Source organism: Eucalyptus grandis, chromosome 8, assembly GCF_016545825.1.
Source record: "Eucalyptus grandis isolate ANBG69807.140 chromosome 8, ASM1654582v1, whole genome shotgun sequence".
Classification (NCBI taxonomy): Eukaryota; Viridiplantae; Streptophyta; class Magnoliopsida; order Myrtales; family Myrtaceae; genus Eucalyptus; species Eucalyptus grandis.
Genome location: NC_052619.1, coordinates 35,599,457 through 35,624,142, shown reverse-complemented (window position 1 = coordinate 35,624,142; position 24,686 = coordinate 35,599,457). Strand labels below are relative to the sequence as shown.

The following is a 24,686-nucleotide window of genomic DNA, read 5'->3' as shown; positions in this document are numbered from 1 at the left end:
TTTTAGGTATAGTTTACTATTTAATTAAATTTTATTAGAGAACAATGGGAAGGGAAAAAATTAATTAATAAGAGGGAAGAAAATAAAATAAAAAAAAAGCAAATAAAATAAAGTAAGCAAGAGTGTCACGAGAGATAGTTATTTTTCTCGATGATGGGAGGGGAAAAATTTTAAAAATAAATTAATTAATAAAAGAGAGGAAAATAAAATAAAAATCAAATAAAACAAAGTAAGAGTGTTACCGGAGATTTTTACTATCTATGTTTGTAAAATTTTTGATTCATTTTTGCTAATGTGTCATTTATACCAAACAAAATAGTGATATGATGTGAATATATCCGACTTTATTATTACAATTACCAAATAATGTATATGATATATCAAAATCCCCTGGATTTCATATCCTGTCATATCCAATCTTATCATAATTAGAAATCCAATGATCAACCTAAAAAAAAAAAAAAAAAAAAAAAAACCTAGTCTTAGGCTTTACTTCTCTTCCCAAAAACACTACTTGCCTTGCTATTGAGGTCTCTAGTCTCTCCCCTGGGCATTTATATTAGTAATTACAATATAATTACAAACGTGACAAAAATTTAAAAAGTTGGGACCTCAATATACTGACAGATTTTCTTAGACGTGACCTCAAACTTCATTTTGTGATACATTTTGAAAATAATTAACCTATTCTAGGGCCATAAAAAGTTTAAAATTATCAAAAGAAGAAAGACAAACAAAACAACAAAGTTGGAACAATACTATGGAGCGATATGGGTAGAAATTCCGGAAAATTACTAAAAAATCATAAACCTACTGTAATTGTGTCGATTTAGTCATAATTTTTTTTTAGCTAATTAAGTCCTAAATTTTTTACAAATATGCAAATTCAGTCTTCCAACCAAATTTAGCCTGCCAGTACTAACTTGGATGTGAGGCGATGCCAGCGAACAAAATTTTAGTATTATTTTATTTTTTTTCAATTTTTTTATTAATTTTTTAATATTTTCTTTTTTGTCCTTTTTTTCTTTGTTTTCTTTTTTTCTCCCCTCCCTCCTTCTTCTGACGACCAGCTCTAGCTAGTCGTCAAATTGAGGCAGCCGACCAAGCCCGACTGAGGGCGAGCTCGCCTCGCCGTCGCCGGGTGAGGGTTGCCTAGCCACCGGCAAGGCAAGTCCTCGACACTCGCCCTAGCCGGATCTTGGGGAGTGTGAGCTTGTCAATCCACTAGCGAGGCTCGCCCTCGCCCAGATCCGACAAGGGCTTGCATCGCCAATGACTGGATCGCCCTCACCCAGATTCATCAAGGGCTTGCCTCACCGATGGCTAGGTGACCCTTGTCTAGCGATGGCGGAGTGAGCCCTTGTTGAATCTGAGTGAGGGTGAGGGTGCCAATCCACTGGCGAGGTCGCCCTCACCCAGATTCAGCGAGTGCTTGCCTCACCAATGCTTGGGTGGCCCTCACCTGGTGATGATGGGGCGAGCTCGCCCTCAGTCGAGCCTTGTTGACTACCTCGCCGGTAATCAACCCTCCTCCGGCATGTCACTGAAGAAAAGAGCAAAAAAAAAAAAAAAGGAGAAAAGATTAAAAAATTAATAAATATTCAAAAAAAAAATAAAATAATATTAAAATATTATCCATCGGTGCTGGCCGACATCCACGTTAGCGCTGGCCGATCAAATTTGGTCGGAAGGTTTGAATTTGTACAATTGTAAAAGGTTTAGAATTTAATTGGACAAAAAAAAAAGTTTATGACTGAATCGGTGTAATTACAATAGATTTATAACTTTTTTGATAATTTTTCCATAGAAATTCCATCCCCACTCCGGCCCCATGCTTCGTGGCAAAAATTATGCTTCAAGAAGCTATCGATGATTGGAGTTTAGGGTTTAGGATAGATTTTGGACTGATTTAGTGATGTACCGTGTTGTGGACACATTTTGAACTAGAGGGTGATTTAGTCTCTTACTTAAGTAATTTTTGTCATCGGATGTAAATTGGGAGTTTTGAAAATAAAGAGGCGAGGTGAAATAGTTAAAAAAACGTCGGGTGAAGTTTTGATATTTTCCCAAATGGTATCTACAGAAACAGCGTTGAATAAATGATACATCTACCCAACAATGCGTTCTTTTGGTTAAAATGCACATGATTCTGTATTGAATCTGAAACCGCTTAGAAGATCTGATTTTCCGTTGGGAACAATATGTTCTAGAAAAATAACTCAGTTAAGATATCACTTTGATCATTTCAACTATGTTGTATTACATGATAATAAAAGTTTCACTAATAATGATGCCTCCAAATAGGAAGTTTTTTATGCAATAAAAGTTTTTTTTTTTTTTTGTACCTGAAGCTATCATCCATGATAATGGTAGAATATGAGTAATAGGCTTGTCCACGAGCCGGTCACAGAGTTCCAGATCCGTCATATGAATTCGTTGCTTTACTGACTACAAAGAATAGCGCACTGAGCTTTACCAAAAAAAAAGAATAGCGTAATGAGACCACCGCCTTGGTGGCCGTAATGGTTTGGGCTATCTCCCCCTCACGAAGGGGAGGAATTCGAATCCCCTCACGGTCACTTGGGGTCTTAAGTGGGACGTCGGGGGTGGTGGGTCCTCCCGCTTACGTGTCCCCCCAGATTTACTCGCCGACTGCCGGCTGAACGAGGTTCTTGGGTCACCAAAAAAAAAAAAAAGAATAGCGCAATGACCGCAAACAAGAGCATAAAGAAAATGCTGGGAAAAATTATCAAAACAATCCTAAATCTATTACAATTTTTCCGGTTCAGTCTTAAACTTTTTGTACTCGTGTTAATATAGTCCATCCAACCAATTTTAGCTAATCGGCGCTGACAGGGATGCTAGCGGGCATCATGAGTCTGGCCGACGCTAACGTGTTAATTTTTAATTGTTTTCCATTTTTAATTTTCTCTTTTCTTCTTTCTCTAGCGGATCTGGCAACCAGCCAGAGGCTAGGGTCAATGAGGTTGACCTTGGCAGCAACTAGGGAGACTCGCCCTCTTCAAAATTGGTGAAGGCAAGCCTCAGGCCTCGGCCAACAGTAGCGAGGACTCATCGTCACAAGCGAGGATCATTAGGTGAGGGCGAGTGACGCTAGGCGAGTGGTGCTGGGCGAGGCTTGCCCAGCCCAGATCTAGCAAGGGTGAGGGCGAGCCTTGCTGTCCACTAGCCTTGGCCACCTCTGGCGAGGACTCGCTGTCATAGTCGAGGGTCACTGGGCAAGCAGCAAGGGCAAGCCTTGGCCACCCCTGGTGAGGACTCACCATCACAGTCGAGGGTCACCATGTGAGCGGTACTGGGCCCTTGCTCGCAATAGCGATGTCGACCTCACCTAGCGACCCTTGCCAAGGGTGGCCGAGGCTCACCCTCAGTGCCGATGCTAGTAGGACGTCAATCTGAGCATCAACCGGGCGAAATTCTTTTCCTTGGTTTATGAAAGGGAAGATAGAACCACCTCTAAAATTCAAAATCCTATCGTCTAGGGCATCGACCAGAAACAAAGCTGAATGAAGCGTAATGGGTCCCTCAGAGATTTGAGAAGTTGTCCATGATGGAGAAAAGAGGCTAAAAGCTTTGTGTCATGGTCAATGTTCTTAGAATCGGATAATAAGGTCATTCAATTGGAGAGTTCGCCCTTGACGATTTATGGTCAATGATCAGGTTCCGAGAGAGGTACTGTCCTTATTCCAGATGCTCTTCGAAAATTTGCCGCAAATTATGGCGAGCCCTATTCACAAAGACGATGCCTTGATTTGAGCAAAAATGAATGATCGAGTGTTCTCGAATCCTATATTATAGCTGATGCTATAAAGAAGTATTTGCCATGACTGAATTCTCAATCGGGAAATGGCCTTTTTTGTCAACAAGAAGTCTCAATTTGTTTGCCGTGGAATTTTCCATCACATGCATACATGTTCGCATTTGTTTTTTTGCAGCATTGAAGGGGGAAAGTGGAAAGGGTGGCCTTTGAAGGCTAGTATGACGACTGTTTCCAGTTACCTTTGAGCATGTTTCGCACTTTTCATGAGAAGTGATTAGGGAAGACCTCTCTGATCGAGGGTCCTTTGGTTGGCACCTCTAGCGCACCCCGTCAATGGTAATTCAAATAAGAACTTTTTCCGCCTAAGTTTTCGAATACAAACATGGCAAGTACTTCAACAAAAACATCGTTTTTCCAAGAAAAAAATTATAATGTGGCCGAAAAGTATTTTACGGAGAAAGTTTAGTTTTCTCCACGAAATTACGCGGGCAGTTCTAGCGACCAATAAAAGCAGAAACCTTGCTAGTCAAATCCCATGTTACTCACTTCACAGTATCCACAGCCTTATATGAAACTGGACCACTTCCAGCTATTGGCCAATCTGCAAGTACTGAGGCAACACTTCTTTTATTTCAAATCTTTCAATCCAAAGAAGTTTACGTTTAGTCCATTCCAAAATGCGCGATGTCCCCGGACAACGTTAGGATGTTTACATGCGTCCGATGCAGAGAATTGGAAGAAAACGTACATAAAAATCCGTGGGTCATTCTGACCAAAAGTTGCTTTAGAGTCAGGGTCGTCTGTGGTCAATTACATATCACAATCTGAATGAACTCGCTTTTACATATTATGACTTACATGAGCTCGCTTTATTCTCTTCCAGAGCGGCTTCTTTACTCACGAATTATAACTTACATGAGCTCGCGGAAAGAAGGAAGCGGATGTCCTTCATGTTCCTCTGTTAAACCTGTAAACTTTTCACATTCCATGCTGAATAGTCGATGGATGCAACACGGAATTGAGTGGATCTACTCAATTAAAACATGCATCAGCTGTATAGCTTCAAAATCTGATCTTTGTAAAGCTCTACAATCCAGTCCCTCCGAATTTTCATTGTTGGAGTCATTAGACCACCATCAATCTGCAATGAGAGAGGAAGTTCAGCTAAAATTCATGCCACAATGACAAAACGGCTTGAAAAGTTTTGGGAGCTCAACGAAATACCGTAAACGGCTCATCCACAATGAGAATTGGCCCAATTTGGAATGTGCACTTGGAGGTCCTGCATAAACATATGTGCTGTCTAAAATAATTCTTCTGAAAGATCCATACTGGTTAAGAAAGTAGATATGGTGCATGATTCATCCAAAGTTAGATACTGTCACTGAACCTTCCTCCACAATTGACAGACTAATGAGAACTGCGATTGCTCCCAGATGCAGGAGAAAGTAATATATTTTTAAATCATCAAAACCTACTCTATTCCAGCATAATAAAAATTAAGTGACCTATAATTCATATAGAACCATCAAACTGGCCCAACCAGCAACCAGAGCTATGTGCACTGTATGGATAGAATGCAAATCGTCGTGTGCATTGTATGGATAGAATGCAAATCGTCAGGATAACTTAACATGACAATGTAAACGTGATACAAATAATAATGCCATGTTAACACCCCTTTTTCAAGAAAATAGACACATAGTAACTTTGTTGCATTGGAAAAAAATATGCAACGAACCTCCCCTTTTCAGGGGATTTAGGAGGTTACTGCTGGAGGTTCTCTAGTGAATCAAGTCAATGCAAGAGAAGATAATTTCCAGCTGAAATTCGGGTGCTATCAAAGAATATGAACCATATATATTTATAATAGGAAGAGCAGAGGACTCATTGAAAGTTGATGCACTTTAGGCAAGTCAGTAAAGTTCATGTGCTTAAAGCATGTCAGTAACCTACAACCAAATTCATAGAAATGAAGAAATCATTACCAGGTTCTCAATTCTTCATACAACAGACTTGACATTTTTTCTTTACTAAGTTCCATGGCATTAGCATCTACAATTGACATCCTTTTAGCAACCAGCAGGGCCTCTTCTTTGTTTGGCACAATTATAGCTCCTAGACGCCGTTGATCCTGCATTTAACAGTCAATGTCATATAGCAAGTGGATAGCATAAGGAAACCAGAACTGAGTGTCACTGACATAGCAGAATTCAGAGGGAAAAAAACACTTTGGCATGAAGTTTCCTTGTTCACCTGTCCAATAACAACAATCTGTTGTATCAGGCTACTCCTCATTGCAGCCTCTTCAATCTCTGCAGGTTCAACATTTTCACCTATATTCCAGAAATTCTTTGATTAGCACAGGACAAGTACCCAAAGCAGCATGTTTGTTGTTAGCCAATCAATTTGTAAGTCAAAACCGTGATAGGGCATTATGAAGAATTTAGACATTGTAGCAATCATCTTAAGAATCACAAGTTAAAAAGCCAATTTGTGTCAGACAGCCACAAATATAAACAATGTTTATAATCAACAGATAATTCATGTGACAGATGCAGCCTATTGTGCAAAGTACACGCTAGTACACGCATGTTCATGAAATTACCATCGATGTATTATGTACGAGTAAAAAGAACCCGCTGTACAATTTTAATTGCAGAACATATGATTGGCACGATACCTGTTGAAAGGACAATGGTGTCCTTAGCACGGCCTTCGAGAACAATCACACCTCCAGAGTGACGGCTTCGCCCTGAAGAATGGTGAGGTGCCATCCAACCAACATCACCTGTGTTGAACCAGCCGCTTGCATCCAAGACCTGACTTGTAGCTGATGGATTCTGATCCAACATCAAGATAACAGACTTAGTTAAAATCATCCAATATAAAGATAGAAAAGCTGGTATAGTGGAGGCTTGTGCTTGAGTACCCTGTCACACCACCTTGAAGCTCCATTCGGCTACCACTTACAACATTGAATTAATCAAAATAAATTGACTGTATCACACTAACTCTACCAGTAATATAGAAAAAGTAATTCCATAGTTATATTGTAAAGAATAATGTACGAATTTAAGTAACTTGGATTGTTTAACATCAAAGCTGCTATAACCAAATCCTCCTCTTCAAAGTCTACTTATTGTACAAAAATTAAGAGAATTCACTTTTCATCTCATAATCAAGTACTTATGGAATATTACGTGTACATGGTTAATTATACTAAGGATTATACATGTCATTCTAATTCATGTGCATGATTATGTCCTGCAGTAAATTTAGATTTGTTAACCACTCAGCAAAAAAGATTGGTAAACTAAGAAACAAATTTCGATTTTTCCTAAAATCCCTCACAGTAATTATCAAAGGAAGCTAACAAATAAAAGTCTAGACCATGCATAAATGGCGGCTAAGCAAATTGACACTACATATGATTGTGCACGTGCACACATTAATTAATTATGAAAACACTTACATAAATAAATAACTAACAGGACCGAAATGATCCCAAAGCTCACCACTCCTAGCTTATGTGTTAGAAGATTATTTATGCTTGCAATTTGCTAAGTATATACACAACATGCCATGAAAATTATCTAAGTTATCAATGTTGATTGAAAAAAGATAATACAAAATTGTCTACTAGATAAACATCATGCTAAAGTGAAATTACTCAAAGAAATTCTACAATTTTATAAACCAATATATTTGTTTAAGTAAATATGTTTGTCTTATGGTATTCTGCTAATTTCAATAAGGTATGACAATCAATACTTGGCATGAAAAATAAGGCAACGTGAATGACTCGTTTTAGAGAACTAACAAATCAGAGTTTGTAAATGGAACTATGACAGAACCTACCCTCATTGAGCAGCTGTGAATTTATCAAAACAAAGACGTCACCAGGTTCTCAATATAAAAACACTTTTATAAGGAAAAATGCATATACTATGACCTATTTCTCCAAGGATTAAAAGGTAAATGACAAAACTCACTAAAAGCATAGCTCTTTGCTGAACTTGTATAGAGCAAGATTATACTCTCCATATAATTATGAGACTTATGGGACTTAGGCAAACATCACCAGGATTCTAGATGACCTACAGAATCATGGCAAATGGGGTTCTTACCTTGTAATAACCCTTCATCACTTGGGGACCCCTCAGTTTGACAATGCCCTTTGAGCCTGGGGGAAGAAGCTCATCCGTTTCAGGATGCACAATTTTAAATTCTGTGTATCGAATAGGATGCCCAATTGAACCAAGAACCTTCAGAAATCAAATGGATACACAATTATATAATGTCTCTCTAGATGAACTCAAGATAAAAATAAGCAAAAAGCAGTAGCTACGGATCTTTGAGAGAGAGAGAGAGAGGCACTTGACCTAAGAAGGAAAACTCATCCAGCAACTAGAAAGCCAAAGTATCAGCAATGAGTATATAAGAGGGTGAAATATATAAAGCAAGATGTTCAACTCTAGGTAAAAGAATCCTGAATAATCAGATCAAGTCATGGATGCTTTGATTGAATAATTGGATAATTTTATGGCGACGAGCGGTATGATCATACTATCAAGCCTTCTTTTATTTCCATTATATCTGTTTTTCCCAAGTTCCTTCTCTAAGTGTGGACAAAGATGAGATGCAAGCAGAAAAATGCACCATGCAAAGCAATTTCAAGAAATCAAGTCACTAAAATTGACATAGGTAACTGAATTAACGGATAATGGCCATGCAACAGCAAACTTCACAGTTTTCAAATTTGTTCCCTTCTTGATAGCCCCACATTATTCTAACTAAACAGAAAGTATAGCTGTAAAATTGACTTTTAAGTAGCTTCGCTCTCACATTGCAGGTACGTCTTCGAGCAGCAGTAACGGAGAACATTCTGTTAGACCATACCCGTTCTGTACAGTCACACCAATGGCCTGCAGCAGCCATCTCAACTGTTACAAGGAACACCAACGTTCTTACATGTCTTAAGTAAATAAGAGTCCAACCTCAAAGAATTTATCAATAAATGGAGGCAAGCTTCCACCTCCACTGATGCCAGCCTGCACTTTTTGAAGACAAAAGATTTTCTGTCACAAAATATAAATGCCTGTTGCTATTATAAGAAGAATAATATACTTTTTTTATTGCTGAAGGACGAAAGATAGCTTACTTAATAACAACGAAGAAGACAACATAAATCTAAATAATGACAATCATCTAGCAGTACAACAAATCTCCGATTTAGCTAATCGCAGAGCAGAAAATTAAAGCTGCTTTTCCATCCTCACTTTCCAACCTTAATCAGCGTTCAGTTACCATACCTCTATGCAGTCTGCTAATAAAAATAAACTCAGTTCACAAGGGTGTTTTCAATGACCACTGCTCTCAATGCCACATAGCAGATCAGAAGACAAGTACCTTTGATATTCCAATGGCTGAATGAATCTTACTGTAAACTATCTTCCTTGCTAACATGTGCAGTGGCCACAAGACGGCAGCGAATATTCTTGCCAATAGACAATCCAACATTGAAACAAGATATGAGGGTTCCTTCTGATCCCTCGTCAGATATTTTCCCTGTGGAAAAATACAGCTTATACAATAATTCAACTGTATCCTCTCAGTCCAAGTTTATAATGCGATCATTTAAATTGTGTTTCGTCAAATGGTAATCATTCAACTATATATGGACTAGAGTGGGTGCAGTTGCTTAAGAGTATACAAACAATCAACCTTCCTTATTCAGGAAAGGCTTCGTACAGAATGTTTACTTGTTGTACATATAGATCATGATACTTGCTTATGAAGTAAGCAGTTAGCATATACTGTTAGTAGAAGAACTCTGAATTGCACCTAATGGCAGGTTGAGGCAGCACACTATTGACAAAAGGTTTCATCGGTATTGTAAAAACATAAGTCTGTAATGCTGAATGCCATGAAGATAAATAAATAACACTGACTCGCAAATAACTATGAAGAGTAAACCTACGTAGCAAGAGTAACAATTTCAGACACCATTCTTTGAAAAGAAAAATTTACACTAGAAAGCTGTATACTTTGATGCTTAATGAGATCTTTATTTAAATAGCTTTAACAAAGACAAATAGATCCCAACCATGAAATGATCAATAACTTTTTAAGTGTGGAACCTACAAATTACTATTATCTTGTCTTAGAATGATTTACATCGATACTCCGTAAGCTGTGATCAAGAATTAACCTCATATATCCTCTTGAAATCCATAAATGCCATACTGATCCTGATGAACGTGAGTGCTATAAGCTTGCGAGCAGCAGGGCCTGTGGATAACTGTTTCTGAATCCCACTTCAGCAACAAAACGAAATTGAAATTACTCAAAGCAGCACGACTTCTTTTCACTAGTAAAAAGGAAACGTCAACTAAAGCAGATCGCATTCTGGTATAAGTTTTGCAGAATAATAAAATGCAATGAAATTGATCCTAGGGTCTGTTTGTTTAAAGAAAAACTGTTTCTAGAAAATCATTCTCCGACTTTCCAGTGTTGGGATGACGAAAAACTAATCGATCTACGGATATCACTTTTCATTAACTGAAAGCAACAATCTTAGATTGGGGAAAATGACTTCTTTTTCTGGCAAGAAGGAAATCACTTTTTTCTAAATTGCCAAACAAATGAAAACTCAAAAATGATAAGCGTGGAAAATATTTTCCTTTATCATGAAGTTTTCAGTGAAACAAGCAATTTACACAAAGGGCTGATTCAGGCAGGTCAACAATGTACACCAGCTTCTTGTGCTCTAGATGGCCAATAGGTTGAAGGAAAACACATAGAAGGAGTCCATGATTATATTGGTTGGCGAAAGCTCTCCATAGCTAGACTTTCATTGAAATATTATAAGGCTATACAGAATACTATATACTCACTCTTCTATGGAGTAACATTCCATAAAGTGTTACCAATAGCATGCCAAAAGACACCTCTATATTATGCAGCACTAGATAATTATATCAATGACTGGCAAAGGTACCTGTAGAGCGTCTCATATACTAAAGGGACGGAGATAAGATAATGTGGTTGGTATTGTTGCAAGTCCTCCTATAATGAGCATACAATAAAAGATGAGATAAAATTCATATTCTGGAATGAAGACTGTAATTTATAAAATTAATGCCCTCAGCCACAGATTAAAGTACATACAGTTTGGTGTCACTACCCAACACCAAATAGAATCAATTAGCAAAACAAAGAATCACAAAATATCTATTAAGCCATTCAGAAAGCTTATAAATTATGGAAGCAGAAACCTCTACAATCCGCCAGATCCTACCTTCAGGTTCCTCACAGTTGTGTACACTTGCTCAACTCCGTGAGTAAAAATGAAGTATTCACAGGCACGTTCATAGGCATGCCATGGTGGAAGGATACTGAGAAATCTATCCCCAGGTACAGCCGGTACAACATCCCACAAGTTCTTTATCTGAAAAACAATTAGCTTAAGAAGTGGTGTACTGCTTCTCATTTTGCGAAGCCATTGACAGGATTGAGAAAGGAGAAGTGTGTCTTTGAACCCAAAATAAAGGGAGAAAATAACTTAGACATCATGATATTCTTCAGTAGGAAACATTGCTTAAAACTTTCAGCAACAGCAAACAAAACACATGCACCAGCTGGACAATCTAGTCAAGGAATCACATTTTCCATATAACAACGAGCACTCTTAGGTAATCAACAAAAACATTTGCGAGAAGAATTAGTTGCATTAGCATAGATGACCTGAATGAGAAAATTCATGACTAGGATTAGAAGTCTAGAAAAAGAACAATCACATTCAGTTTCTGCATAAGCTAGAATTACTGAACACCAACTGTGGTCATGAGATAGGCCTTTTTCTTACAGGCTGTCGCTTTGTGCCACAATACAGCTATTTACAGATATAGACATTCACTTACCCCTGAATTTCTGATATTTTAAAGTCAAGAAAACTTTAGGAGATGGTGCATTGGAAATGCTAACAGAAATCTCATCAATCTGATCAGCCTCAGGCTAGGGTGTACCTCATGTTCTGCGGTCATACTATTCTACACCATATTGAAACCCAATGCAAGAAAATCTACTCAACTATGCGAAGTACCAGCAATATATCTCCTAGCAATCCACTTATCGATTAGAGCAAAACCTACAGTGCACCATATGATATGTATACATATAAGATATTATTTCTTCTACTCACAAATGATAAGCAAGTCAAAGCACAGGTACTAATAAACATTCAAAAAGTACCAAAATAATTCCAAGAAAAAAACTGTGGCAGTTGGTAAACTTAACAATAGACTAGAATCAGGATCAAGTAATTAAGTTACCAGTGCCGACTGCTAAAGCAGAAAACCTTAAACCTCAAAGAAAAACATTCAAAACCTGATGTAAGAAATTTCGATGTGTTAGCATAACGCCTTTTGGATTCCCGGTGGTGCCACTTGTATACATAAGAGTAGCAACATCATCAGAGCTGATGAGTTCATAGTCATCAGGATTCCCTGCAATTGGCTTACCTCGTCAACAGCTTCCTTAAAACATTTTCAAGGGAATCATAAACAAAGTTAAAAACTTAGAAGTTAGGCTATCTTGTGATGTTTAACTCTAATTAACTGATTATCCCTTCATAGTTGAATAGCTTGTTGGAAGAGCCACGGAAAGCACAGCTATCTCTCTGTGCAATTAGTGTGTAGTACACAGGAAAATTTGAGATAGATAACTGACTAGTAGAGATTTTGCCCTTGCTCACTAAGTACCACTAACCCTCGCTCCAAACTCTCGCGTTGATTCTTTTATCCTAGATTTTAAAACATCATCCACCTACATTAATCATAACCTTCATCAACAGTCTTCTACTGAATAAATCAGTTGTTCACAGCCGACAAATCAAATGAAAAGATTTCTAGAGATGCAAGTTTGGTACTTGATAAGAAGGAATAATGTCACAAGTTCAAAGCTGAATGCTTCTAGTCCACCTTTCAAACACAAGTCTCTAACAGATGGTACAACATCTAGTCGATTGCACTTGATTTATTTGCTTCGGTGATGTAACTAACTGGAATTACAGGAAGAGCCAAACAGAATGGGCACATTCTGATTCTGAAACATCTACTCCTTTTATATGTATATGTAACCATCTTCATCAAATGAATTGTCTCCCACAAGACCCAAAAAATGAATTATTGATGTAGCCAGAAAAAACTTGTGTGATAAACCAGAAGCACAGATTCCATATAAGACATAGCAGCAACTTACAGGTATCATTGGATGAAAGCAGAGATTTACGACTGTCTTGTCCCAAATGTATAATTTCATTGTAGCTAAAGACGGGTATCTCCTCAGTTCCTCTAATAGACAGGGATGCTTTATCCCCCCATAGTAGAATAACAAATTTCATAGAGGCCTTATCACAGAATACTTCCGCAATTCGATTGTATAATTCAGGGCTATCAACAGCAAGGGCAACACTGTGATGGATTGAAAAAAAAATCAATAGTGCTCCTTGATCACATCAAGTTTATAGAGAGCAGATCAAAAGGCAAAAATCACATCTGAAGTTGAAATCAGACACTTAGCAACAATTCCCAAAACCTGAAAGTTGGTTTGAAATTGTAGATATGGAATATGCCCATAATGGCTCAACTCCTAATGATGGTGTATGCTAGATATAGAATGAAATGAGGAGCAAAAGTTTGCTACATGCTTATCCAGTTAAAAATTTGCATCATCTAAAACAAATGTTAGCTATGTCTAACTGCATCAATCACTACCCAGTAGGGAACAGGACCTTGCCAGTACTTACAACATTGAAAAGTTATGGTCTTGAACTTAAAAGATGAAGAAATAAGCACATATAACTAATGGAGGATCTGTTAAGTTGGCTGAGTATATATCGAGAGAAGTAACATTCATATAACAGGTTATTGGTGACTTTTATTTCAATGGAGGATATTCAATGACAAAATTATCTGGACCTTTCAGAATGCTGGTATATCTGCAATAGTTCTTCAACAGATGACCTTGATCCCCTAACCACATTAATAGCTCCAGTGGCCATCATACCTATTAAAAATGTCATCACTAATGAGCTCAAATTTGAACATCAGTGAATAAGAGAAAACATCATAATTAAATTTATCAGACAACTATACAAAAAGTCAAAATGCATCAGATGCCAATAAATCCTGTTAACATGCTGTGTGCACTCATGAATAGCCTTTTTATGGGAGAAAGAAGACCATTATTTGACGGACTGACAAATAATGAGATACATGGAAGATCACTCAAGGCATCAAGCATCGACTCTGGCACAGCTCCTGCGGCTTCATAAGTGAATTCATAGTAAAACATGACAAGTATACACATGCAACACAGAAAAGAAATGGGAAAGCAAAGGACCGCTAGCTAAAAATCTATAGTTGCAAGCTTGCAACCCAAGAAAAAAGAAAACACACGCAGAGGAATAATTGTCCTTCAAATGCATATGAGTCCTAACTTAAAGAAGCTACCATACATGGCATCCACATCATCCATGTCTAGCCACAAGGCACTATGTTGCATTACTATCAATGAAGAGACACCTTCATTTTAAATGATAGCAGAAGCATTTTCTCGGAAAGGTATTTGCTAATGAAGGGAGAAATGCATTTAAGATTCAAATTCCTCACAAAATAAGAAGAAAAGCTATATTCTTTGTCTCACAGTACCTAGGTTCCTACTCCCTTTAAAAACAGTAACTGACACCTAGCCAAAAAGCAATCTATTCTTGCTCTAGGAAGAGTTGGATTAAATTAAGTTCATATCAATTTACAAGTCTCCTTATGCAGATTAAAAGTGCAAAAACTAAAAAAGCCAAACAAGAATGCTGAAAGATGGAAAGTCAGAGCTCCCAAATATATGTAAATACAAAAATAAGTTGTCTGTGAGCAGAAACCTTTCTTTGATAGATGTCATGGAAACCAGAAAAGGTTGAGCTGTAACCAGAAAGCATGTATAACTAGAGAAAAGGGTGACCTGAGAATCATTTGGCAGTCCCACTAAAGAAATAAAATTTATATTGATTACTTTCAAACGTTAATGTAGCCTTCAATTCTTGTATTGACCTTATGATCAGGCCAAAGAGGCATTTATGAAGATAGTTAGTTCCATCTGATGGATGAACATCCTAAATTATGGTGATTTTCTGAAAGAATTTTTGTTTTCACAATAAAATCAGAAGGCAAAAAATCAAATCCCTTCCATTTTGGGTGCAGAAATAACAGCATTACACCACATCATGCCAAAATTCGGTGCTGTACACCAAGAAATATTCTACTGGACAAACCACAAGAGAAGTTTTAGGGAACAGGCTTTAGCTACTGACTAGAAACAAAGTGATTACTAAAGGATCACAGAATCAAAGACGTCCAAAAACATCAAACCATCAGTCTGAAAGAAATAGAATGATTTACAACTTAAATAAGAAATGTTGAATATGAAGTAAGAGGAGCATTGAATGGATATATCTAAAACCTAAATATTCAGCCACCACACGAAACAATTTAAAAGAACAAGAAACAAATTTTCTCATTTACAAGTGAGGACTAAGGAGCACTTCGCACATCAGTTATCACTTCTTCATTAGTTCGCTCAATTCTGTATACATGAAGAGAAAAAGGAACTTCAAGGTCGAGCCTCAAAATAATGTCACAGGCATACCAAAGAATTTGTAGATGAATCTAACTTGAAAAGGAAAAATTATTGCAGCTGAACTGAAGAATAAGCCCCAAAGTAATGTCACAGACATACTAAATTAATAGTCAATAAATCTAACTGAAAAAAGAAAAAGGTATAACAGACGAATTGAAGGTCAGATTAAGTATATACTCAGAAATGAGTAGGCAGAAAAGACCTGGCCTAAAGAAAAGAAAAAGACTAGGGAGGAAAGACTAAATGTAAGAGGCTGTTGACATAGTCCAACAATTCCTTCAACAAAGAATTGGCGAAAGGTTGCTATATCACATGCCTTGATCAGCAATAAGCCAGCGGTACGAATTATCAGCATAGAGTGCTAGTTTTTCATCTGGTTTGACTCCAATGACTCTCAGACCTTCAGAGAAGTTCAAGATTTCTTGCTCCAGCTGCATCATGAAATAGAACCAATGACTTTTTCTCAGCCAGCAATAAGCAACACCATTGAGATGGTATTCACATCTAGGTTTTGATGTCACGAATAATAAGGTGGAACAACTTGAATGATATAGAACATAATCAATAGCGCCACTTCACTGCACCACCACATTCATATAACACAGACAGGCTTTCCGCCTACTAATACAAATCACATTTGAGCATTCAATGCAGAATGAGATGAATGACCTTATCACAATTAGAATAAACGAGTTTTCTGTTTATAGTCTGAAGTCTCTATTGTAAATTCTTATATCTATCGGACAAGTTCTGAAGTTAGCTTGCTTGACAAACAATTGAGCATAGAAGATGAAGATAAAAGGAACATGAGAGACAAATAACAGATACCAAAAATGTTGACAAAAATCACAAGGGTAAGAAGCAAACTTTATCCCATTAAGAGGGGACGAATATAAGGATCTTTATGCCATTGAGGACTATTCAGTATCAACTATCAAGTTTTAGGGAGATGAAGGTCAACGAAGAAAAATCAAGACAAACCACAAAATACACGGTCTATCAACTTTGCAATTTCCCAGTATACAACCCTACAAAGTGTTGAGCAAATCCAGAAAGCGCATTTGAAAAGACTTAAAGAACTAATAAATGCAGTAGTACAATAAACCCCAAACAACTGAAGAAGAAAACAATGGCCGGAGCCAGGAGGGCAATGTTTCTAGAAAGGAGATTTCAATACTCCAGAAGCGTCGCTACTAGAGTTCAATTTCTCAGCAAACAACTTAATTGTTCCCCCTTTTCTTGTTACCTGATTATATGTAATGTTTGAAGGTGGGCCGTGATAAGGATCGACCAGTGCAATTCTATCTCCATACTTCTCAGCACAGAACCTCCAAATGTCAGGAACAGCTGTCCACTCATCCAATGCCAATCCATCACCACTCGATAACAAAGCGCCTTCCAGAATTGGTGAATACCGTCTCATCTGCTTTTCATCTGTCTAAACAGAAACCATAAACATGCAGAACATTGCATACTCCTAATTCATTCACTCTCTTTCCAATGCTTGGAAATATCATCTTCGAAAGCAAATACAATAACATAAAGTGACTGGATACCTTAAGCAAACAGAAAACTCTCCCGGACTCAACACTGACCATGCACTCAAACCCAATAAAGCATTTATACGTAATCCAATTAATTTATGGATCATGGGTATGGCAAATGTCGATGCGATCATCTAAGAATGTTACTCACGGGACCTACACCATTCCATCTGGTCCTGAAGACAGAGAGCGCTAAGATGATAAAAACGGACAAATCGGCAAATCAGAAAGAGAGAGAGAGAGAGAGAGAGAGAGAGAGAGAGAGACGAAGTCAATGCAAGCAAAAGATCAAGTCAACCGGGGGGTACGGAATTACCTCGGCCCGGCACGAAACACGCAGAGGACTACGATGACGAGACGGTCCCCGGTGGGCTGCGGAGCGGAATCCCCCTCTACCGAACGCCGGGTGGCAGCGAGATAAGGCGAATCGGAAGCCGCGACGGCGATCGAAAACGGCGGCGACGGAGCTCGGCGTCGAAGCTTTCGCCATCGCCATCGCCGCCGCCGTCGTGGTCGTGGAGGAAGACGCGGTAGCCACTGAGGAGCTCAACATCGAGAGGCCAGCTTCGACGACGAAGCGATGTCAACGTACTGATGAGAGAGAGAGAGAGAGAGAGATTGTCGGAGCGTTGGGGAGTTGGGATTGTCTAGAATGCAGTAGAGAGAGAGAGAGAGAGAGAGAGGCCGCACTAGTCCAAACCAACGGCCTGGAGAAGGCCGCCGCACGCGCGTGCTCGTTCGCCGTTCGCTCCGACCGGGTTGACGCTTGACAGTGAAACTTCTCCTCGTACGGTATACATATTGGGGACTGTTTAAGGAAAGGCTCCCATTCATTTGCTCCTCCCTATGCGATGGTCTTCCTTTTTGGTGTATTTTAAGTTCTTTAGTAAAAGACCCAAAGCATATCTGCTAGAAAGATTTATTTTTCGCTTTTTAATTAGCATTATATCCGGTGGTATATCTTATCATATTTACTAGAGAAGATTGACTTTTTTCTTTTTAATTAACATTATTATATCCGATGGTACTTCTTATCATTAGTTAGGGATAACCGATGGATTTGGGAGCTTTTATATATTTAGGTATCTCTTATAATCAGTTGGGCTAACTTCCTTATTTAAAAAAAAAAAAAAAAAAACCAACTTCAAGTTGAGTGTTAATTCTACTCCGAACTTTTTTTGTCTTAAAAAAATATATGTGAATTGTAGGTAGATTGCAATTGTGCCTCAAACTTTTTTTTTTTTTTTTTTTTTTTGCCTAAAAAAAAAACCACAAACTTTTAGTCTAGTCCCAAATTTGCCTCTAGATTTTTTTTTTTTTGTTTACAAAAAATCACAAATTTTATCTTTAGTCCCAAATCTCGCTCTCTTTAGCCCTCAATCTAGAAATCATCGTTAGTCGTTTCTAAATTTCCTAATTTTCATATCTAAGAGGGTTTAGATTTGGAGATAATTTTCAACGTTGCATCGTTGATGTGAATTTGTTATCACTTTGGAAAGGCCATGTCAAATAACTAATGACAGTTTTTGGGCAAAGGGTAAATGGGGTCAAATTTGACACTATACTTAAAGTTAATGTTCTTTTAATAAAAAGTTCGAACAAATTTGGAATTAGAATTAAAGTTGGTGATCTTTTTTTTTAACATAAAAGGTTCAAGGTAGATTTCAGTGGTTCGTGCGCGCCACGTCATCTGCTGACGTGGCGCGCACGTTCCACTCAACTATCGACACCTGTCCTGGGGGACCCGCTGGAAAATGAAAGGACTCGCCCGGCTTGGCTCGGCTCGGCTCGCTGACAGAGGAAAAGACAGGTCAATGGGTCAAGAAATTCGTAAGCTCCCGCCCGAAAAGTTTCTCTCTCCTCAATTGAATTTTAAGGGGTTTTCTCTCTGCTCTTAAGAGAACGAACGAACAGAGAACGACGAGACCTGTTTCTCCGCGCATTCCAGCCCCTCCGCTTCCGGCTCCGCCTCCTCAAAAGCCTCGCCGGTCATCTGCGTCTGGCACGTCGCCTCCTTCGAGAGCCTCACCGGTCATCTGCGTCTGGCACGTCGCCTCCTCCGAGAGCCTCACCGGTCATCTGCGTCTGGCACGTCGCCTCCTCCAAGAGCCTCACCGGTCATCTGCGTCTGGCACGTCGCCTCCTCCGAGAGCCTCGCCAGTCGCCGTCGGGTCCCGACCCCCTCCGCCTTTGACTGTTCCCACGGAGATGGAGCACAAGGTTTGCGCTCACGTTGATCTCTCGGCAACTTCTGGACCTCGATTCCCTCCGACGAACTCCGACTCCGAGCCACCGCGAGGTCTTTGGACTCTATGTCCTCGAGCTCGATGGTCGGGACCTGAGGGCCTCATGCTTCTTCTCCTTCTCCGCCTCCCCAAAAGCATCGCCGGTCTGCTGCTGGCACATCGCCCCGAGAGCCCCGCCGATCGCAGCTGGGTCCCGAGCCTCCTCTGCCTCCGCCTCCACCGTCGACTGTTTCCAACGCGGAGATGGAGCACAGAGTGACAGAAGGAGAAGAGAAGAAGGGACGAAACCACTCCCTCCCCTCCCGTCCCCTAAACTCCTCTCGCCGTTTTCGACAGCTTCATCGATGCCTTCGAGGCCAACGGCGGCTTCGAGTCTCCGACGTCGGACAAGAAGCGCAGGAAGGAAAAGAGGAGCGGCAGCAAAGGCTCCGAATCCAAGCAGCCGAAGCTCCTGGAGCATCAAGGGGATGCGAAGAAGGAGAAGAAGAGGAAGGCGCTGGAGTTGTGCGAGGACGACGAGGAAGACGAGCGAGACCGGCTCCGAGTTGGTCGACCCTGAGAACTTGAAGGGGAAGAAGAAGAAGAAGAAAAAGGCGAGGTTGAGCGACGGGGATGGTGAGGTGGCTCAGGAGGAGAACCGCAACGCTTTGTCGAATTTCAGGATCTCGGACGGCTTGAGGTTGAAGTTGAAGGACAATGGGATCGATGCGCTTTTTCCCATTTAGGCCATGAGGTTTGACATCGTCCTCGATGGGACTGATTTGGTCGGCCGTGCCCGCACTGGCCAGGTATGAAGACTTTTTATTTGAATTCCGCAAGATTGACATGTCGATGGTCGCGTGCGCTTGGCTGAAATCTGCTAATTAACTGGCAAATTAGAGAAGTGAATGGTCTGGACGTTACAGTAATGACAGCGTGTGATGTAGAAAAGGGTCACTAAGCTGACATATATGAAAAGAGAAGCAGGTTTTGTTGTCTCTGTGAGTAGTGAATGGTTGATGTATGAGCTTGTTTTAATTAACAGCACAATAAAGCAATTGTGGTGTAGAGCAACATTCTACAAGCCACCCCTGAATTCCCATGGCTCAGTCTTTGGTCATGGCAGGCACCGACTATCATTCCTCTCTGTGCGGAGCAACCGACAAGCTAGTGGATATGAGTTCGCATGCTTCCGCAGGGGTGGAGTTGAAAAAATTGTCTTCATCGGTGATGGACTCTGCAGAAGGAAACCTCCCAGGTCATCCCCTGGTTTCTGATTTGGAGATCTCTGATGGGATTCTGGGGGGATCAGGTTTTGTAAACTCCAAAGACAACCTTTCTCCTGAAGGTGGTGGTACTACAATGAACTTGCTTCAATTATCATCACAACTTCAACGTGTGGAGGATCAAAGGCAATCCATCCATTTGAAGGAGCAAAATGATGTTTTCGGTTGTCGCAGCATCACTTGAGCATTCCAAGACAAGGTACAAGGAAATCCTTGAAACCTTCATTTGCTTGATGGGTAGGTAGCGCCTATGTTTCTCTCGTATTCAGTTTGCTTTGTCGATATTCGCTTTATTGGAAATCGACTGTATATACTATGAGAGGAGAAATTATATAATTTTTTTCCCACTTCTTGTGCTTATTTAGATGAAATGTTGTTTGGCAAGGTTGTTTTCCTTGAACTCTGTCTTAGCACCGAGTATTAAGTTGCGCTAGGCTCTAGCTGATCAATAAGAATCTGGTCCCTACTGGTATTTGAGTGTGTCTTACTCGCTATGCCACCCAATTGCATGGAGTTGTCAATTTTACAGCAACCTTCGTCCTTCTCTCGGCAAAGTTGTCACCTCATGACTCTATTTATATATAGACTGACGACTTGCCCTGTCGATATGAGAGGATGTTTAGGCCAAGATTGCTACTGCAGGCAAAAGTAAATCTGGAACCAATTCCTCTTTTCTTTTCGTCCGCTACTGTCGAATTTGATGTTGCAGTTAAGTTCACTTAGTGACATACGCATTCTCATTTTCATTGCAGTTACAATTGACAAGCAGTTCGAAGCTTTGCATGTTTTCTGCATTGTTTCTCAATTCTTCTGCTGGTCTGGCTCGAATTCATGATCCTGTCTTAGTGAAACAGAGAATTGGCTGAGATTGGCTTTTATTTCTCTCGAGGGAGAGGTTAATGGTAGTAGCATAGGGAAGATCAGTATTCTTCAATGGCCACGGAAGGCAATGGTACAGCCAATTGAGCGATAAATTATTTATTGAACTTTGCAATTTTTCTGGTCCAAGCAGTAAGCAGGAAAGAGTAGTGAAATTAGTCTACGAAGGTGTTGGTAATGGCGGTCCAATTAAGAAAAATCAAGGATTGAGTAAAAATCCTCATGCGAAAGGGTGTAATGCTGCTAATTCAGTTTTATAGCTACTACTAAGACCTCTGTTCTTCCCGCTTTCTGATGGTGATGGTGGTCCGACTTCTCCATAACTTCGGTCATGGAGATCTTACCGTGCATTGCCCATTGATGTTGTGTCTGTGTCGGTTTGTTTTTGTTGCTTCGATTGCCGAGAATCTATGGCAACCATGCAGAAGAATTGCAAGGCCCAGTATGCAAGGGCATTTTTCATTTTGACAATTTTAGGACATTGGCCTGAACAGATTTTTAGGTCATTAACTCTTCATAGTCAACAGGGGAGGGAAAGCAGATTCATTGAAGGTACTGTACTGCGGAAGGCATTCAAACCTACAGCTGATAATTCGACCAAAAAACCTATAGCTAAATAAATCTTCTGGTTTGTGGCAGTCATCTGTACATTAATTCATTGGTGTTATTTGATATATAAAAACCAAAAGTGGCGTAAAGACTGTTTGGCCGCAGTTGCATTTCAAGTTTTTTAAAGATGATTGGCTGCTAGGAACATGAGTTTTCGAACTGCTTCCTCATTTCTGTAGTTGATGGGTTTTTTTTTTTACACTGATCATCACCTTGTTCACTGTGCGAATTGTACCGGGGCAAAACTCTGGCTTTTGTCTTGCCCATTTTGGAATCTCTGATGAATGGGCCTGCAAACCTCAAGGAAGACAGGATGTGGTAGGCCACCAAGTGTTTTGGAGCTTTTACCTACTAGGGAATTGGCCAAGCAGGTATTGGAATCAAGCTTATAGAAATAATCTCATCTTTTTCCGGAGATAGGTGTCTGACATCGTTTACCCTATTATTTAGGTGTTTCCTGATTTTGAAGTTTATGGTGGAGGAGTGGGCTTAACATCATGTTGTTTGTATGGTGGAGCTCCCTATCATGCTGATTTTTCATATTACTGCCTTTTGCTGATTTGGGTAGCATTGCTGCTTATTGGGTCAAAACTAGTTTAAGTTGGCTGTTTAGTTTAGAATCCTGGTATTGTTTGGATGGTCAATGAGCAACATTTCTTGTTCTTTCACTGTATGCATACTGAAAGATTGTTTGTAAGTGACTTATTTTAGAATTTGCCTTCTGTGTATGTGCGAACAAGCAGTGCACTTGATGCGCCTCATTGAACAACATCCTGGACAACTTGCAAACAAGCGCTTTTCGCATACAACTTGCAGTCTGTTGCTCATGCAGTCACAGTAGCTTGTTTATTTGGGATGCATTTTAACTTCCGAACTAAATTCCTAATTGCTGGTCAAGGGGATTGCTGTCTTGAAGAGCGGTGGACTTATTCAACTATTTTGGCCATATTGGAGTTGCTTAGTTTTAAAACCACAGTTAGTTTTCAGGATATATGCTGGCTAAGAATGCTGTTGGTTGTACTGAGAAGGGAAGAGGGACATGCATATTGGGCTTGCATTGCAATTTTGAGATTTCATTCATGTAATTGAAATTAATTCCTCCTCAAATTGGTGTTATATCCACCAATCCACCAATTGCTTGATATGGTCTTTGGTGTCTGAAAGAATATGTGATGTTATTTTCTTATCAAGTGAGTTACTGAAATTGTGCCATTACCCCTCATTCCAATTTCTCATAAGCCTGTCTTCATGGATGAAGACGAAGCACCGGTAACATCTGATAATGAAGTAAAAGATGAGCTTGGAGGCTGGACAGAATTTAAAGAATTTGGTAGTGATGAAGGTCCTGTTAATGAGGATGAGGAGGAATTTATTCCGGATGAGACAATTCATGAAGCTGCAGTGGGGAAAGGGCTGTTGGGTGCCCTAAAGCTGCTCAAGGAATAGGGAACACTTAAAGAAACTGTTGAGTGGGATGGTAGAAACATGGATAAGAAAAAAAGCAAGCTCATAGGCACTGTGCTTTGCTCAGTATTTGGAGTTCTTGCAGTTTGTCAGATGCCGAGAGGTAAGTGACGAGGGACTGCAGCATGTTATCCACTTTCCTTCTTTGCGGACCTTGCGATTGGTAAAGTGCCTAGGAGTCACCAATGATGGCCTGAAGCCACTTTTGGGACCACAAAAGTTAGAGTTGCTTGTGGTGGAAGATTGTCCTCAGATTTCAGAAAGGGGCCTTCAAGGTGCTGCAGAATATGTTTCTTTCAGGCAAGACTTGTCATGGATGTATTAAAGCCATAGGGGCACCCGTTCTGTCCTTGTGTCTATTGGATTGAGTAATAAAAATATGTTTTCTTGTAGTTCAATAGATTTGTATATGATTCAAAAGATCGTGCTGTTTATGTTTAGAGGAAAAACAATTGTGTTGTCATTAGTTGCTGGACTGGTGTTGTATGTCCATGCCAAGGCATATGCCTTGCCTTCTTTTTCGTTGCTTAAGCAAAGCCCCTGTTGATGATGTGTAGTTGAATGCTCTCTTCATTAATCCTATTCATAATTTGCTCTAGAGATTGTTTTTCACTTGCAGGAGTTCACGATTGAATATTGCTTTCTGGATTATTTCAATCAGGCGTAAAATGGTAGGGAACTCATAGCCTGAGGACAACTTTGATAGTGTCATGTCATTATAACATAAATGAGTGTTGTATGGGCAACTTCTTACTTTCAAATGTTCAGCCCAACTTTGATATCTAAGTCGGCTAATGATGATTTGCAATAGATTTTTCCCTTCTCTTGGGTCCACCGATGAGCGAATTAAAATCCAATTAAGTAGAGAACTTTTTTTACACCTAAAATGCATTGATTGTCGTTGTTGGGTAAGCTACATTACACCATATTCCACACAAAATTTTGAGACCCACAAATGCTACACAATTCTGAACACCAAAGGAAGGCTAATGATGAAAAACCACCCTTTATCCTCAAAGTGCTCTCCAAAAAGAGTGTTTTGAGAAGGCTGGATAAAAGACTCTTTTGTGATGAAGTTGCCAATTTACAGTAAGCCAAATGAACAAAGGATACATTGCCCGACCTTTTATGCCGTATTGGTTTCTAGAAATTCAGTAGTCAATGACCTTTCTAATTCATGAACCTTCAACCGACAGAGCCG

General features: G+C 39.6%; 1 protein-coding gene and 1 long non-coding RNA gene across 2 annotated transcripts; one reads left to right on the top strand and one right to left on the bottom strand.

The window, feature by feature from the left end:
* Window positions 1–4,420: 4,420 nt before the first annotated feature.
* On the bottom strand, window positions 4,421–17,712 carry LOC104414262 (probable acyl-activating enzyme 16, chloroplastic). The gene is given in 19 exon segments (XM_010025314.3): window positions 4,421–4,922; window positions 5,006–5,063; window positions 5,770–5,915; window positions 6,038–6,117; window positions 6,465–6,624; window positions 7,912–8,049; window positions 8,630–8,655; window positions 8,658–8,709; window positions 8,782–8,835; window positions 9,194–9,352; window positions 9,996–10,101; window positions 10,785–10,852; window positions 11,085–11,234; window positions 12,173–12,291; window positions 13,046–13,257; window positions 13,765–13,852; window positions 15,795–15,909; window positions 16,725–16,916; window positions 17,339–17,712. Coding segments are annotated over 19 exon segments (2,253 nt in total). The 5' UTR covers window positions 17,576–17,712; the 3' UTR covers window positions 4,421–4,829.
* Window positions 17,713–22,234: 4,522 nt separating this feature from the next.
* LOC108956992 lies at window positions 22,235–24,083 on the top strand. Its single transcript, XR_005545621.1, has 2 exons — window positions 22,235–22,392; window positions 22,472–24,083. It is a non-coding gene; the product is annotated as an uncharacterized LOC108956992 (long non-coding RNA).
* Window positions 24,084–24,686: the final 603 nt, after the last annotated feature.